General features: G+C 38.5%; 1 protein-coding gene across 3 annotated transcripts in view; it reads left to right on the top strand.

Annotated features, from left to right (window-relative positions):
• Window positions 1-13,836, top strand: part of LOC108715847 (tetratricopeptide repeat protein 28) — a 334,240-nt gene extending 320,404 nt beyond the window's left edge. For 2 of the 3 annotated variants that reach the window (XM_018261348.2, XM_018261365.2), the window contains 6 exons: window positions 697-928; window positions 1,341-1,417; window positions 3,191-3,214; window positions 5,379-5,508; window positions 7,607-7,714; window positions 8,407-13,836. In XM_018261348.2, the coding sequence (XP_018116837.1) occupies window positions 697-928; window positions 1,341-1,417; window positions 3,191-3,214; window positions 5,379-5,508; window positions 7,607-7,714; window positions 8,407-9,992 (2,157 nt within the window). In that variant the 3' untranslated portion in view covers window positions 9,993-13,836. The remainder of the gene's footprint in view (window positions 1-696; window positions 929-1,340; window positions 1,418-3,190; window positions 3,215-5,378; window positions 5,509-7,606; window positions 7,715-8,406) is intronic. The other variant, XM_018261357.2, reaches the window with a different exon arrangement.
• The last annotated feature ends 4,584 nt before the right edge of the window (window positions 13,837-18,420 follow it).

Genomic DNA, 18,420 nt, shown 5'->3' with positions numbered 1-18,420 from the left:
TTTTTACTGACCATGCAAAGTATTTAGCTGGTTAGGAGATCCTCTAACCTCCTCCATTTACTTTTCAATCTGACTGGCTTCAGTACAGCCAGCTCCAACACTGACATATCCTGCACATTAATGTCCGACTGGGGTGGGGGGCAGGGGCCACCAGGGCTGCCACATTAGGCCCCCAAGGGCCCCCCTCCATCGCAGGGCCCCCTCTGTAATCCTCCCCCACCTCTCCTCAGTCGCAGGGCCGCTCTGTAATCCTCCCCCACCCCTGCTGCTCGCACATACTGTACTTACTTCGCACAATCTTCTTCATGCGATCAGGCAGGGGAGGGGAGGTGAGGAGCGTCTGCTCTGTGCAGTGGGTCTGAGCCGGCAAGGCCCACCCATGCTGCTGCACATCCTCTAGATGTCGCCACCAACTACTTTCCAGCCATTACTATGGCTCCCTGTGTATTGCCTCGGCAGCTGGGAGTATTGGTGTTGAGAAGGCAGGCACAAGGGGCGTGTCACATGGCTCCGGAGACACTCACTGCAGCACAGTTTCTGATTAGGAGTGAGAGAGCGGGCCGGCCCACTTGAATGAAATTTAAAGCGGCCCTTCGGGCAATTGCCCGAATCCACAGATTGTCAGTCCGGGCCTGTCACCATCTACAATGACTCACCCTAAATGTACCCAAGTCAGTTTATCATTGTGTTCTACAGGTTGAGAAGTCCTTGCAGCGAATTCAGAATGGACAGCGGAATTCTATGTATACATCTCAACAGAGCGTGGAGAATAAAGTTGGCGGAGTTCAAGGCTGGCAGTCATTGTTGACAGCTGTAGGGTTTCGTCTGGACCCTCCATCCAGCGGGCTTCCTGCAGCAGTGTTCTTCCCAACTTCTGATCCTGGTGATCGTCTGCAGCAGTGCAGTACCACCATACAGTCACTTCTAGGTAACTTACACTGGATATTATACATTTTAATATATAATTAGAAGAAGGGCACAGGATGTAGGTTTAGTAGAAAATATACATTTTTTAGTGACTGCAATCTTTAAAATGCCAAACTATAATAGTACATATATGTGATTCTTGCATACTCATCTAAGATGTTTACCAACCAGAGTTCTGTTTAAGCTTGACTGTAGGGTAGGGTTGCCAGTAATTTACACAAGAGCTTGTGAACTTCTTCATTCAAATGTGGTGACAAAATGACAAAAAATGTGCTTTTCTCTAGCTCTTTTCTATCTTTGCTGGTAGCTGAACTTTCATTATATGAAACAGTTATGTACTTTCTTTACTGCTGGATAGATAGAAATTTAATGATGGCGGAATTACATTTTCAACTGTCATTCTTTTCTTAAAGGTTTGCCTCATTCGGCCCTTCAGGCACTTTGTAAGCTCATAACTGCTTCAGAAACTGGAGAACAGCTTATCAATCGGGTAAGTGAGGTTCTAAAGAATAGTAGCTGCCACTGTGCCCCATTCTGCCCCAAAAAATGACTGTCTCTTTAACTTACAGACACCCATTGTATGGGGCGAGAACTGAGAAGATTTTTATGGGCAGGCAAAAGTGTTCTTCACATGACACCCTTACTGGCTTTTGTAGGGGGAGGGTGGGGTGCAAAGGGACTGGGTGCAGAGGGCAGGCTAATGTTTTTCCTTGGGATCTAAATTACCCTAGCAATCAGGCAGTGGTTTGAATGATATACTGGAATATGAGTAGGAGAGGGCCTGAATTGAAAGATAAGTAATAAAAAGTAACAATAACAATAGTTTTTTTTGGCTGCCAGGGTCAGTGTACCCCATTTGAAAGCTGAAAAGAGTCAGAAGAAGGCAAATAATTAAAAAAAACTATACAAAATAAAAAATGAAGACCAACAGAAAAGTTGCTAAGAATTGTCCATTCTATAACATACTAAAATTAACTTAAAGGTGAACCATCCCCTTAATGACTAAGCAACTGGTAGCAGAAAGAGTCTTTCTTATAAAGGCAGTTTATTCCTGCTTTGCTGGAACCTTGGCCTTAACTGGGTTGAAAGTGCAAACAGTGGATTATTGCTCATGCCAAGCTCAAAAAGCATCTAGTGGCTAAATAGAGAAATGCATTAGCAAACCATTGCACTGTCCACTGATCTTGTGAGGGTAGGTTGTTGCACAGGCAAAGCATATAGTTAAAAGTATTGTTACTAATTGCACATACTAATGTAGGCAATTTGTATTACTATTTCCAAAGTATGATAACTGCAAACACAATGAAGTCCAAGAGAAATGTGACATGGTTACGTTAGAAACAGTAGGCTTGCAGTATCTTAGCTATTTTAAATTATAATTCCCAGAATACTAACTAAGGTGCTTTGTTGACTATTTGTGCAGAGCAATTAACTAAAATCAATATTGCATTTTTTTTTTCGATTTGACAAAAATGTGGTGAAAACACAATCTAATTTTTTTTTTTATTCAAGTTTTCCAACTCAAAGGTTTAGAAATTTTCACAAATTTTGTAAATATGCTAGCAGCCATTGCAAATGAAAGCTCAAGATCAAGTTTAAATTTGATTTTCTTTTCACAAATCTATGTTCAAATTTAGATCTTGAATGTGAGATTTTATAAAATGGTCCCCCTGGGGAAATGAATCGAGTTGCAATTGTCTGACACTCCTTTGTAACATGTTTTTGGGGTTTTTTTGGGAGGGGGGTTGTTTTGGTTTTTTCAATTATTTCTGAAAAATGGTCAGCAATATAATAAATTCTAAGGCATTAGTGCATATTGATGAGACTGATAGCTAGCGGCCCAGATAATTTTGTACTTCGTCAAAGTGTTAGAAACCCATAGTCATCAATTAGCAGATATCATTATGTGGTCTGCTGTTTGAAACCCAACATGTAGTAAGTTGCTATGGGTTACTTGAAAATGTTGGCCTTGTTATTACATAGACCTATTATCGTTCTAAAGGCCAGCAAACCCAGTTTTTGATTATGTTTATTTGTAATGTTTATTACATTAGACAGACATTCTCTTAAATTTTGTGGTCATCTTGCATGATGCTTTTTGTGAACTCATTTCTGGTTTGAAGCTTCCCTGATCTATCATAGCTTGCTGCCAATGCATTAATGTGTTGCAAAGTAACCTTTGCTTGAGGTTTAAGGCTCTTTTTTTCTCTTTTATTTCTCCTGCTTTCATTTTTTTTAACTGCTTATAATCTGCTGGCTGAAGGCTGTTAAAAATATGGTTGGAATGGTAAGTGTACAAGGAAGTGATGTCTGTGCTTTTTGTAGCAAATTATTTGTTTCCTCATTTTCCTTATTGCATGCAGCAAGTAATCTGCTGGACTGAGCTAAACTCAGAGATCTTTCATATCATTACTATCAAGAGGTAACCCATAGTTTGGATGACATAAGCAATGTTCACCCACTTCGCTTTCCTTCTGAAACAAAAAAAAGGCAAAGGGTTGGCAAAGATAACAAGCCATTACTGATCTGCATGCAATAAGGACATGTTTAGTATGATTTATTAATCTCTGTTTACCATCCAAATCCATCTATTCTTCCACTGCATGGCACCTCTGCCAAATAATTATTAACCCTCAGGCTAAGACAGCAGTTACCAAGTGCAGTAACCATCTTGGTACAAATATACTTTTGGCCTAAACTTGGTGCAACTTCTGTTTTAGCTGCCACTTTCACTAGATGATGTCTGTCAAATTAAAGCATTCAACTCATTCCACTAACATATAAATGTACTGCTACTTGGTAAATAGGCTTGGTTATTTTCAAGGTGAAATAGGAAATGGCCTTTAAAGGGGTTGTTCACCGTCCAATTGTTTTCAGATTTAGACTTTTTTCAATTGAGTTGAATTTTTTATTTATTCCAAAATCTAAGTTTAAAGTTTAGGTTTCTTTCTCTGGTGTTTGAGTCTGGCAGCTCAGTAATTCAGGCGCAGAATTACTAAATTTTGGTACATTTAGTTGATACATTTCTCAGCAGCATCTCTGGAGTATTAACAACTATTGTATCAATTCTAACAGCTGCCTGTAATGAAACTCAGGGATTCTGCTCAGCAGGGACAAAGATAAGAAATGTATCAACTAAATGTATCCATTTAGAACAGTTTAGAGGATCGACGACCCCCCCCTCCCAGAGCAGCTTTAGAAAGGTGAAAAATTAGACTTTCACTTTATAAAAATGGTCACACATAGGAAATAGAAAGTAATTGGAAAAAGTCTTTATTTCTGGTGAACTATCTGAAACCAACTGAACTAAAAAAAGTTTTGGAAGGTGAACAACCCCTGTAAACTTACAAACCACAGCTGAAATAATGTTTTCACATAGAACACTTCTATTTGATAGAAAAAAAAATTCTATTTGAAAGAAAAAAATTTAAAAATGTTTTTGCACAATATAGTTTATGTACGATAAATTGATTAAAAAAAAACACAAGTTTAATAGCTTTATAAATCCTAAGAACTATTTAAGGGGCTAATCCATGTTAATGTAGTCTTAATTAATTTGAAACATTGAAGGAGAACTAAAGCCTAACTAAAGAAGTAGGCTAGAAATGTTGTATATTATATTTTGGGCTTCTGTGCCAGCCCAAGGCAACCACAGCCCTTTAGCAGTAAAGATCTGTGTCTCCAAAGATGCCCCAGTAGCTCCCCATCTTCTTTTCTGCTGATTCACTGCACATGCTCTGTGCTGCTGTCACTTACTGAGCTTAGGGACCCACTCACAATGTACTGTACACATACAATATAAGGCTGATAATTAATACATATAATTACTACATCGTCCCAGAAACCAGTGCAACTAGCATCAGATAGCATCAGAATTTAATAATCAACCTTGTAGCATCAGTTTATATTACAGGCCAACCTCATTTTCTGCTTGATAATTTGAGACGACCCCTAAGCTTAGCTTCTCAACAGCTGCTCAGAGCCCAATGAGCATGTGAGTATTGCAGACACTTTCCAAGATGGTGAACCCCTACATAAATATGGGATTCTAAAATGTTTCATTGCTTGTAATTTAACACCACAAATAGGTTTTCTCTGTGCTGGGGTTAGAAAAAAATCAGCAATATTTATAATTTTAGAGCTGTATATTATATTTTCAGAGCAATATAATAATTGGGCAGTGTCTTTGGCTTCCCTATCCCCTAAACGCATAAATAACTAAGTAGAAGAACAAGGGTAGCAAAGCTTCAAGTAGGCAGATATAATCTGTGGCTCTTCTCATTAGGCACTCATCTGGGTGCTGTAAGGAAACCCCAGAATATCAGCCCTCCTAATAAGGAATCTAGATTTATTATCTAGTGCCTTTCTCAACATATTTGCATGTGAATTTTGCTGTGACTAAAGATGCCAGAACATTTTACAGATTGAAAATGTCTTTGTTTACCCCACAGCTACATCAAGTTCTTGTTCAACTTCAGGCTGGAGACAAAGAACATGATTTCTCATCAGCACCCATTCAGGTGTCCATCAGTGTTCAGCTGTGGAGACTTCCAGGATGTCATGAATTTTTAGCAGCTTTGGGTACTCAACTATTTTTTGCCTTCTTTTTTTTTGTTATTGTAACATTTTATAACTAAATTGTGTGGCAATTCATCATGAATGTATTTGGCTATACTGATGGTGCAAACGACGAGTAGATCTGCAAAGAAGTGAGAGGGTTTCAGGCACTGTCACATCGAAAACTGCAAACACATTGGCTGATACATTAGACAGCTTTAAAGCGGACCTGTCTCCCAGACATAAAAAGCTGTATAATAAAAGTCCTTTTCAAATTAAACATGAAACCCAAATACTTTTTTTCATTTAATCACGCATAGCTGGTGTAAACCATGTCAGCTGTCATTTAAATATTGCCTGCCCCTCCTCTATGGCAATTACTTTCACTTTTCATTCAGCACTTCCTAGATGTCACTGCTCTGCCCACCTTCCCCTGTTCTCTTCACCATTTAATTGTATAACCAGGGCATGGGGATGGACATCAGCTCCCCCATTCTGGTGCACAGACAAGATTCTGAGATGATGCAAGGCTTGCCTTAATAACAGGGTCCAAAAAATGGCTCATGCTGGCTTGCTCTAATTATGAATTCCCAGATGGAAAGAAACAAGATTCAAATAATTTTTACAGTGTAATTAAAGTTAATTTTGCTTGACTAACATGATAAAATAGGATTTGGGAATCATTTTTTTGGGTGATGGGTCCCCTTTAAGAAGGGGTTGGATGTCTTTTTAGCAAATGATGGAATACTGGGTTATGAAAGATAGCTCATAGTACAAGCTGATCTAGGGACTGGTCCAATTGCCATCTTGGAGTCAAGAAGGAACATGTTTCCATCTGAGGCAAATTGGTTTTCTTGTTTTCCTCTGGATCAACTATCAGTTAGGCAGGTTATATACAGACATAACAGGGTGAACTTGATTTGCATTTGTCTTTTTTCAACCTAACTTACTATGTTACTATGTTACATCATACACAGCCCAGAAAGAAGCACTGGTAGATTAGAGATTGGCAGTATAATGACCAAATGCCATTCAAATGCAGAAACAGTCGAGACCTATTTTTCTGTGTTCAACATTAGACCAAAACACATATTGCTTATGGAAATAAATTGTGTCTGCCAATGGTAGAGCTCCTAGTCACTCATTGTTACATAGCTTTAGTATGCACTTGCAGTAATTAGTAGTGGGCAAATTAACTGGGTCCAGACTAGGGAATCAATTTGAGTGAAAGAAAGCCATCTACGTTAGTCTGCAAATCACTATTCATCACTGCAAATCAAGTAGTGAATCAGTCTAATTAATTCACAAATAGATGTTAAGGTAGCAAATGGCATTGATTCTCATGAAAACTGAACCTTGCCAAAATAGCACTCTCGCCACTAAATAATGAATCTCTTTAACACGCCAGGGCTTGTTTGATCATCGTTGTTTCAGTATTGGAGATACCAAATCCCCCATTGTGCATTTACTTGTGAATATTTTGGATTAAAGGCTTGGTGCACCCCCAAGTGATTGTATTGACTTACCCGAAACCCTGAGCCGGTGCTTCTATAAGCAGAAAGCTGCACCGGCCTGGGGTTATACCAGTGAGCACCACGGAGCGATCTTCTTCCGTTCTCCTCTGTCTTCCCGCGGCTGCTTCAGCTATTTAGTTCAACTGCGCATGCGTTTGGCCCGGGGAATTTGAAGAAAGAAGAAGTCAGAAGTGGATCGATCCATGGTGCTCACTGGTATAACCCTGGGCCATAGTGGGGTTTCAGGTAAGTCAATGCAATCACTTGGGGGTGCCTAACATTTGCCACCCCCAAGTGCACCAAGCCTTTCCTTCTTCTTAAAAATATATTGTAATATGTGTAAATTTGTAGAAGAATTTTACATAAATTAAATGTATTTTTCCTTTGTGCAGTTCCATGTGTTTATTAAGTTTTTTTTAAAAACGACATTCTTATTAAGAAAACAAAATACTTGAGTTGTACAGAAGTTTATTCCATTTGCCTCTAAAGAAGTCACTTGATCGATGAATGGGGAATCAATGTCATTTCATCTGCAGAGATATGTAGTTTCAGTATAAACCAATCACAGATGAACCAATAGAAAATTGCTTATGTTTGGTTTCTTTTAGGCTTTGACCTGTGTGAAGTTGGCCAAGAGGAAGTCATTCTGAAAACAGGCAAACAAGCTAACAAGAGGACAATGCAGTTTGCTTTACAGTCTCTTCTTGCACTCTTTGGTATGTTTTTTTATAACAATTGATCAGGTGTCGATAGTTAGAATGAAAAAAAGTAATTCCTTTAATGTATGAAGGAATGTATATTATTTGTTGTTGTTTTAATATATTTCTTAACTGGATATAAAAGATCATTTGTTTTTAATGGCAGTACTAGGATTTCTGCAAACAAATTGGTGGTATTTTATTTATGTGTAATAAATCATCAGGGCAGGGACACTCCAGGAAGTTAAAGCCCCTTTCATGGAATCCAGGCTCCCCATTTACCAGTCCTCCCATGCAATAATATATGTATATTATGACATACATTGGAATAATACCTTGATGACTAAATCGGAAATACCTAATTAATTACAAACTCAGGTTAAATTTGAGACTTAAGTTTAGAAATGAAAACTTTACCAGTGTGTTTTCAATAAAAATTTGCAATAAAAAAAAACAATTTGCAATAAAGAAACCATCACTGTTTATTAGGTGTATGCATAAATGGAAAGTACAGTTGACATTTAAATGTTTTGCTTCCGATGCCAAGGAAACTAAAGAAATAGATTTCAATTGTGATGCCAGAGTTAATGCACCTGTGTGACAGTTAATAAGGTATCCAGTATTATTGATAAATATACTGCAGCTAAACACTGCCATTCATTCATACTGAGCGATTAATAATTGACTTTTTTTGTTGTTTTTATTTAAAGATTCTACAGAGCTTCCCAAGCGCCTTAGTCTTGACAGTTCTTCATCACTTGAATCGCTGGCTTCTTCTCAGTCTGTTTCCAATCCAATGCCTCAAGGATATCCAGGTCATCCATTCTCACCACCTTGCCCAGACGGCATGGCTTCAGATGCTATATCTGTCTACAGTCTGAGCTCAATTGCCTCTTCAATGAGTTTTGTTTCTAAACCTGAGTGTCTACTAGAGGGAGACCAAAAAATGCGTCATGATCATGAAAGGCCAAAAAATATTTATTCTCTTAGAACCTCAGCGTCAAGAAGCCAGTCTTCCCCTCAATCCAACATTTCACTTGGCAAGGAAGAGCAGGAAGAATATGATGGATTTTCTATCATAAGCAACGAACCACTCCTTTCATATACAGAAAACACCGATTCTGGCATCAAACAGGATTGTCTTCAAGAAAGCATTCATGTGTCTGTTAATCCTAAAGGTAGTATAAGTACACCCAACTCCCCTGTCAAGTTGGCTTTAATTCGAAGTCCAAATTCTCCTTTTCAGAAAGTTGGAAAGCTTACAAGTTCTGATACTGGAGAATCTGATCAGTCTAGCACCGAAACTGACAGTACAGTTAAATCTCAAGAAGAGAACCAAAAGCTTAATCCTGAAGAGCTGGCTCAAAAAATATTAGAGGAAACCCAAAGTCATTTAATAGCCGTTGAACGACTTCAAAGAAGTGGCAGTCAGGTGATTAAGAGGAGCAATTCGGCTGATGGTACTTCAACTCCAAATGGTGGCTCTAGTTTCAGATCTTCTGAAACAAGTGCTTTTAGCAGACCTGTTCAGAAAGGAATGCCATCCCCTGTTACTGTAAAACCAAAGCCTCCAACAAGGAGTTCTTCTCTTCAGAAAGTAAGCTCAGGCTATAATAGCCCAGCAAACTCAGAAACATCATTAAAGGAAGGGATAAGCATTCATAGTGGTCAAGCTTCACCAAGCTCAGATTCTCCACACTTCAGACTAAAATATCCTAGTTCTCCATACAGCTCACATATTTCCAGGTCCCCTCTGAACATATCACCAAGCTCAGGGCATCAGTCTCCAGCAGGAAGTACCTCATCCCCAGCATTGTCCTACTCCTCTGCTGGATCTGCTCGATCCAGTCCTGCAGATGCTCCAGATATCGACAAATTAAAACTTGCTGCCATTGATGAAAAGGTGAAAGCTATTCACAATTTGAAGATGTTTTGGACAAGTACTCCACAACAGACATCAGGTCCGATAAAAATATTACGTGGAGCTCCAGGAACAATGACTTCAAAGAAAGATGTTCTTAGTTTGTTGAACCTCTCTCCTAGACATAGTAAGAAAGAAGAAGCTGCAGATAACCTTGAACTGAAAGAATTATCTGTTCAGCAGAAAAACATTGATGCTGTCCCACAGATTCCTCCGAATGGACATAAACAGACTGAAAATATTAATGTAGCAAATGTGACTCAATCTACACCATCCATTAATCTACCTGGAACACTTCGCAGCATAAAACTGAGTTCTGGAAATGGATATAAGTTCCTTTCACCTGGAAGATTTTTTCCTTCTTCCAAATGTTAAATTGTCTTTTATACGACTTTTACTGTGGTATTGCCATTTGTATTTTATGTCCAATTGCCTTCATTTTGTGAAAGACTAAAATATTACACATGAAGCAGTGGTTATAATGAAATAAATATATAATATAAAAGCTCTCTAAAACCTAAAACTAATATTTGTAATTACATTTTACGGAATTATATTTCGAAATTCAAAGTGTGTATTATGTATCATTAACAGCAGAGGAAGGTAAGACACACAAAACCATTTTGATATGCAGGCAGAAGAGGTATTTGTTATGCAAGCTCGGAATCAAATAAAATGTTTATAACAAGGGCCACGGACTAACACTGTACTAAAGCTTGTATTTTTCATGTCCTGTGTGGCCATCTTCGGTACAGTTTTCTAATAGATCAACAGACAAAATCAATGGGTTGGACAGCATGGATGTTTCCTTATTTGGGTCATGTTTGTATAATTATGTACATCCAGCAAAATCATGTAAATATAATCTGCTGAAAACAAAACTACATGTAAATGATTATATTCTATTTTTCCTAGTTCCCTGGTCCTTGTGATTCTCTAGCCCTAGCTCTTAATTAGGTGTAATAATTGTAAACTGTGATAATTAGCTTGGTTTGAGCCCCTTATTTAAGTCATATTGTTCACAAATGAAAAAGCTGCAGCTGCTTACATTGATAGATATATTGACAAGTTAGTTTGTAGCTGTTCCTAAATTGCTGCCATTCAACTAGACATCCATGTATATTGCTAAACATAGTGAAGCCAGCACAACATTATAATTCATACATATAGATTTATATAGATACAGAATGAGCATGTTATATTAGTGTCTGTGGTCTAAACAGGCCAGATCTATCATCTATTCAACCCTTTGACACTTGAATTAGTCAACAAGAAAACTGTTGCTTGCATCAACCCAGGTTGGTTGGTCTCTGGCAGAAGATGGTAATGCTGAGCAAGGTTGTGAAAGGTATTTCAGGAAGGAAAAAAAACGCTATAGGATGGAGGAGGGTTAATGCTGTTACAATAAAAAAAAATTAAAAAATCTAAAGCCAAAAAATGTAAATGTAGCAACACATTCTATATAACGAAAGCAATATTTAAAATACTACTTATAATTTATTCTTCATTTGTTTTTACACCACATTACTGAATTTTAGGGTATACAAAGTCAGTGGCAGAGACTCTTACTGCATAGTCAGTGACCCAACAGCTTGTCCGCATTTAGTAACCGTAACAACCAATGTGATGTTTTTAAACGGCTTACTGCTGCCTGCTGAAAGGTTGCTGTTGGTAACTTGTAGGGATGCACCGAATCCAGGATTTTGTTCGGGATTTGGCCTCTTTCAGCAGGATTCTGATTCAGACGAATCTTTGTAACTGGCCGTACCGAATCCGAATATTAATTTTGCATATGTAAATTAGGAGCGGGGAGGGAAATCAGGTAACTTTTTGCCACAAAACAAGGATGTAAAAAAGCGTTTCCATGTTTTCCTTTTCCTTATGCAAATTAGGATTGGGATTCGGTATTCACCCAGTTCCTTCACAAAAGATTCAGGGATTCCGCCCATCCCTTGTAACTAGATACGAAGCAAATTTCAGACCATTTTTTACATGATCCCTACTGCTTACCGTATATTAAAAAAACCAAAAGAGGAGCACTTGAGTAAATGTGCATCAATTTCAAGTTTAGAGGACTTTGTATACAGACAGCAGTTTTCAAGTTTGAATTCGAGTTTTTTACTATATTTGAATTTTTAGTGGAGAAAAAAATAGATTTTTTTCGGGGTTTTCCCTGAACCGATTTATTTGTTCTTTTTTAATAAATAAGGTCAAGTCGTGGATTTTAGTTTGGTCTGACTTTATTTTTTAAATAACTATTTGATCAATATGGCCCTAAATGTAGTCATACTCCCTTGCACTACTTTTACATTTTTTTTAACTGGGCTATAGCAGAATACATTTTAGGGGCTTAAAAATATTACATTTGGTTGAATATCCGTGCAGTATATAATTACTGTATGTTTGTCAAGTACAGTTTAATGCTGACCATGCTTTGGGCATAGATTATTGCATAAACGGAACAATTGAGTGATATATTGCCAACTGGAATTTATGGTTCTCTGGTTAATGATGTATTCTGTTGTGTTTTGATTCTACTAACACATTTTTAAATGTAAAACTTGTGTATTAACTCTCTGTATCACTGAATAACTTCCAAAACATGATGCAAACACATTGGTAGGGCTAATGGCTGGATCATACATCCCTGCCTGATTGATGTATCTAAGGAGGAGGAGGAGGCAGTCCTCAACAGAATACATTATGGTAACAGCTACTTCCTAGCTCTGGTGTAAAATTTGGGATACATTGGAAACACACATTTTTGGCCTTTCCCCCAGCCATCCATACGTGTCCGCAATTTGCCTAAACTAATTTGAATGATAGAACTGGAACTGGTAAAAAGTGGGACAATTGAAATTTAAGGTCCCACCAAAAAGTATGCTCTAAAAGTATTACCTGATAGTTCTCAGACTATTTTTCCTGGTCCTAGGGACAGGGTGTGAGCAGAACAACATAACACATACCTCTCTGGCTGCATATTGTTTAGCGCATGCACATCAATCTTTGTCGTTGTGATAGTTGGTATGATGCCTTAGTTCTCCATAATGAAAGCCTCACTTGGAACACAGGCCCAGACTTAATTCCATGAGAACATTTTATTTAATGGTTTATTATGTGAAAACTTTAAGAAGAACAACTTTTTTTCCTAATTCAGTTCCAGTTTTTCCCCCAGACCGTTATCATGTGATCATTTTTTCTTATTGCATTACATCTGACTCTATGGGAAAATTTGAAATTGAATTAGAAGATAAGTCTCATCTTATTGAATCTGGCCATGGTGTCAAATCATAGGACTCCACTGCCCATACATTAATTTCTACAAGTAAATGCAAACACTTTAGATCTTCCACAAATGTGGGCCCTCCATTGTATTTAGTTTTGATGCACTTTATAGCCCTTACAATCACTGTAATACATAAGCATGACCACACGTATCAGAGAACTTTAACACCATGATCTCACATTTGAAACAATTTGTACAGGATTTAGAAACATCTCAAGTTTTGCATTTTCTCCAAAGGCTGGTAAATGAAAGTGACTGAAATGCAATTTTATACATACAACTATAGGAGCTGGGTGATAATGCTTTTGTCTGTATTAGGACAGGTTTCTCTATGACAAAATCTTGAATGGAAAACAAAAACCCTGCTTCCCTGAAATATTTTAGCCACTGATCAATTTACAAGATTCCTTTTTGTAACTGTACTTTGAAGCTCTAAGCTTAACACTACTGTTGTACCCACATATCCCTATGCAAAACATTTGATTCCTAAAATGGGTCGTCAGGTGGGATTTTTTTTACGATGCCCATGGAAGCCGTGTAAATATTACATTGTTCAAAGCTGCATGCTTGTTTTGTGGTCTGAGCCCTTGAACTCCATCTGTGTTTGTGTATCAGTGGGATTGATAGAGCCAATATAAAAACCAATCTGGATGATCGTTTATGTTCCTTAAAGAGAGCATTTGCTAATGAAAAAGAAAAAAAGCTGTTGCAAGATATCTGTACCAACCTCAGAACGTTCTTCTGTATCTGTGTTTCTGATCTATCTGGACTTTTTTGTAAATTAGACAATGTTTTTTTTTCTGGGCCGCACTAAACTTTTTTATATAATTATAAAAATTTACCTTGTAAAAAGTATTTCATATTTTTTATTGAAACTGCAAAGGCATTTTGCCTATTTCTTTGTGACCTAAGTGTTTATTAAAGCATGAAAGTATATATGTCATGTGTCATATACTAGATACAATGCTTACACATTGAAGCCATAATTCTCTTTTCTACAGTGCTGCAGTGGCACTCTCTCTGCCTGACCATATGAATTGGCTGGTAAGATCAAAATAAAGCAATTAAAAAATAGAATTATATTATTATTACATGAACTCTTGCACCAAGGTAAAGAAATATAGGGGCACATTCACTAACCTCCGGAAATTCACTAGCGACAGCTTCGCTCACACCGCCACACTTCGCCAGGCGAAAATTCACCAGGACAACGCTTATTCACTAAAATGTGAAGTTGTGTCCAGGGCGCCGAACAATGGCAAAGTTTCGCTAGCGTTAATTCAGCAAACAATACGAAGTTCCTCTAGCGTTTCAGCAAATACATTACACAACACAAGGCCAGGGAACCTTAATAAATGAAAAGAGAGTTGTTATAATGCCCTACATATGTCATCACTGTATAGTTTATGTGCGATATGTAAGGAAATGTAGGGGGTAAGCTGGGTACCCTAAAAAAAATTACGATCTTTTGCAGCTTACCACCCTGACAAACTGAAAAGTCGCCAACGTTTTTTGGGACTTAGAAAAAAGCTAATTTTTTTTGAGGAACTCATCTACTCTATTGCACTATGCCTGGTCTGAGGTGGCGAAGGCAAGTCTGGCGCAAAAGGTAACGTTCATTAAAATCCGCATCTTCGTGAATTGGCCAGAGCGAAAATTCATCTGGCGTTAGAGTGCGAAGTAGCGCTAGAGTCTATCTCATTCGCTAGTGAAGTTACGCCAGAGCGTAATCGGCGTAATCGGCAAAGTACCGAAATGACGTCATGCTGTTACTTGAACTCTATGGGGTTTTAGCGTAACAGCCCAGATGAAAGAAGGGCTCAATTTTGGGCTGCAAAGTCAATTTAGGGTTGCATGTATTTTTCTCTATATCTGAGCATGCTTTTAAGGGATCACTAACAGTCTGGTGCAGGTTGTATTAGGAGGTATGTTATTTAAGGCTAGCTAGCTAGCACTGCAAATGAAAATAAGTCTGAATGGTTGCAGTTTTTGGAAACAGTACAGTACTGGTCCACCATGGTACCAATAGCCCATTGTCCTCCTTACTGAAACATTTGTTGTTATGCCTATACCATAACCTTTATTTCTGTGTTATGAGAAATGGAGGGAAGGGTAGGTGGGAATATGTTTAGAGACTTGGAGAATGAAGTAGAAGAGTGATGAGGAAAGTGGGCATGTAGTATAAAGCTCTCCCTTGGGACCCTGACACTGCAGTCCAACAAAGATGACATTACTGAGTATACCACAGTTTTTTCCTGGGTGTACCAAGAAGTTGCAGATCTAATACGGAGATAAAATCTGTCTTAAAATAAGATTGTGTAAAATTATATTCATAAATAGGCCTTCCCATGGTGGTTTTAAAATGCTTATGAATTTCTCACACCAGCTTCTTAAATTGCCTTTCCCCCATAACATCTTGCCTGGGCTTGAACCAGTGATCTGGTATTATCAATGCTGTCTGCATAACTTCTGCCCTATATGAGCAGACAGCTAAGGGCCTGGTACACTGCTATTGGTATCCCTGTATTCCCAAGTAGGCACAGCCTGTTTCACCTGTTGTCAATCTACTCACAGGTGTTCTGAGTTAGTCATTAGGAGGGGAGTACTGGATTCTCATGGTAAGTCCTGGCGGCAAGCGAGGGCCAGGCCCGAAGCCAAAGGTGGCGGTTATAGGCAGAAGATCACACCTAGACAGGAATCCAATCACTCCCATGGGGTGACACCCCCCCTAATTCTATGATAAAAATGTAATTGAGATGCTTCAGATAATTTTACACACAAAGCTATACAGTACAAAAGTGGACGTTAACTTGAGTCAAGTATCAAGAAATCTTAGATTTCTATGATTCGTCAACCTATTTCCTTGCTTCTGGGGCACATTCTGGAATCTCCAAAACCAGCTAATTTGCTATTAAAATTATCTATCTTTATAGTTATCTATAGTAATCTAGGTTACTGGCATCATACTAGACAAACAAAGAGAAAACATTCCTGGATTAAGTCGTGCTTAATATGACGTGGTGTGTCCTTTTTTTATTAATAAATAAGTGAACATTTCTTAGCTGCAAAGCTTTCATACTCCATAGTCGTTTGTTAGCTCTCGTAACCCCCTGTAGTGACGAATGGCTACCAGTAGCATCAGTTATTACTAGAAAGTGGTGAAGTGTAAAAATCTGTGAAACTGCTGTCAACAGAATCACACATCACTCAACACTCTCTTCAAGATAATATGTACTTCTAAGAAAGCAAAGTGGATTGTATAAACAAATACCTATGCTTGTGAACATGAATAATTTCTTGCTTCCTAAACCCCCTTCTCTATTCTTTCATTTATATTACTTTGGTGAAGCACTTTAATGTCTTTCAGCTTCTCTAGTCATCTTATTTGTGCTCCTTTTATCTCATGCCTCCCCTTATACATAAACATTGAAAACACTATGCAGCTGCCCTTACTTCAGCTCTTTCCCATATTTTCAGTCCTTTGCTTCAGTCTTCACTGACACATAGCTGTGTAGTTGATCTTGAGCATAAATATATGTGCTCACTCTCAAAAATCCAGAGCTCTTAAAACAAACATAGGAATGACTTGACTGATAATTGTTACAGCTAAGCTTGTCTTTTGACAGCATGCTCAATCAGTGTTGGACTGGAATGCCAGGGGCCCACCAAAAAGCTTTAGATGGTGGGCCCACCAGTAAACCGTGACCATGGTCCCACTTTCCAAACTATTATTTCTCCTCTCTGCAGTCTTTTTTCTCCTAGTCTTTTATATCTACTTACTATACTTTATTCTTCCATTATTAAGCCTCTTTTTTGCCATAAAGAAATAGGGAATGACCATGAAATAGGTTAAATGTTTAGAATCAAGAGGGCCCACCAGGAGTTTTCCTGGTATCCCGGTGGGCCGTCCGACACTATGCTCAATAGCTTTGTTGACGCTGCACTCTTCCTTGCTGTAACTCTGATCCCTCCTTTAGCTACATTTATAGCCCTATTGCTTTTTCTTCTTCTCTACAGTTTAATTAATCTCTCAAGCAATCAATAATACTTGCCGTGCCCTCATCTTATCCTGCCTAGACCATTGCCACTGACTGATGCCAAGACTTCCAGTCTCCCACCTTCTTTCTTCAATACATTTTTTAAACCCTGCCCCCCCCCCCAGCTTTAAAACAGCTCCTCGTTTAGCAAATACAAATTTGTAAAACACCCTTAAAGAAGAAACTATGTGATGTGAGAAGGCACAATCACCAGTCAGAAGGGTAATTATATGAGGCCTTTTTTCCTTAGGGCCTTATCTTGGGATATTGTAAGCAAGTTATTTCTACTTTCTGAAAGAGATGTTGCTTTTGAACCCCCTAGAACAGTGATCCCCAGTGGCCCAAGAATACCATGTTGCTTTCCAAGAACTTGGCTCCCAGGTAAAAAAGGTTGGGAATCCCTGCCCTAGAATATTTCTCTTCCACTGCAGCAAAGATCAAGCCTCTAGTTTGAATGAATTCTCATTTCCATTTCATTTTTCCTTCATCACAGGCAGCAGAAAAACAAGCCAGGGTGTTATAAGGCAGGAGAAAAGGGGAAATATAACAATGCTGTGTTACCTACCACTACCCTTAAAACTGTAAATCTTGTGAGGGTCAGTGTACAAAACAGGGCTAAGACAATGGGTCAGTGGTAATGATGTATACAGAGTAAGTCTTTGTGGCTTATTTATTTTCCTGATGCATATTAAATATTAAACAGGTGTTAACTAATGCTCCTGCATAATGGAGTTGAGTGGTATTTGTGGTCTACTGCAGTCATTATGATATTCCTCCCAAGTAATAGCAGCAGATTTTACTTTCTTATTGGAAATGGATCTGGTAATCACTCCTTCCTTATCCCTTACATAGTGTATCATACTGATATCTATATCACCTGCTTAGCAGCATTACAGGTATTGTCAAAATAGGCTGACTATATCTCCATGTAGCAGGATCTATCTGTAATCTTAAAATATGTTGAGTGCATGGCTGCCACTTGACCTTCAAGTTTGAGGCAGGCAATCAAAATACCTAGTTGCGACCCACCCTAAGTGCATACAAATAACTCATGTACTCCAGTCTGTCCAATAAACCTTTAGCTTGCTTAACCACCAGCGCCATGTGAAAGCCAGGATTTGCTTTTCCTATGTATCAATGGGACAGGTCTGCCAAAAGAGACGCATGTATTTAGAGTGGTACCACACAAGGCTCGAGTATATAAAAGCTACATAATGGTATGACCATTTCCTAGCAGGAAAGCCTCTACAAGAGTAGTTAGATGAGCAGGAATGTAAAAACCTAGCACTCTAGTTTCCACTCTAGGATACGAATGCCACTACATCTATCCCTAACCCTAATCTTATGCGCAGGGGTGTAAAAAACTGCGGCCCGAGGGCTACATGCGGCCCAGGATGCATATGAATGCGGCCCAGCTTGAAACGCTTGGATCCCGAGGAAACGTCATGTCGCAAAGGATATTGGAGGAGTGGGGACTCTG

This window comes from Xenopus laevis, chromosome 1L (genome assembly GCF_017654675.1).
Source record: "Xenopus laevis strain J_2021 chromosome 1L, Xenopus_laevis_v10.1, whole genome shotgun sequence".
NCBI classification, from domain to species: Eukaryota; Metazoa; Chordata; class Amphibia; order Anura; family Pipidae; genus Xenopus; species Xenopus laevis.
Note: the sequence above shows the minus strand (reverse complement) of the source record. Positions and strands in the feature narration are given on the sequence as shown.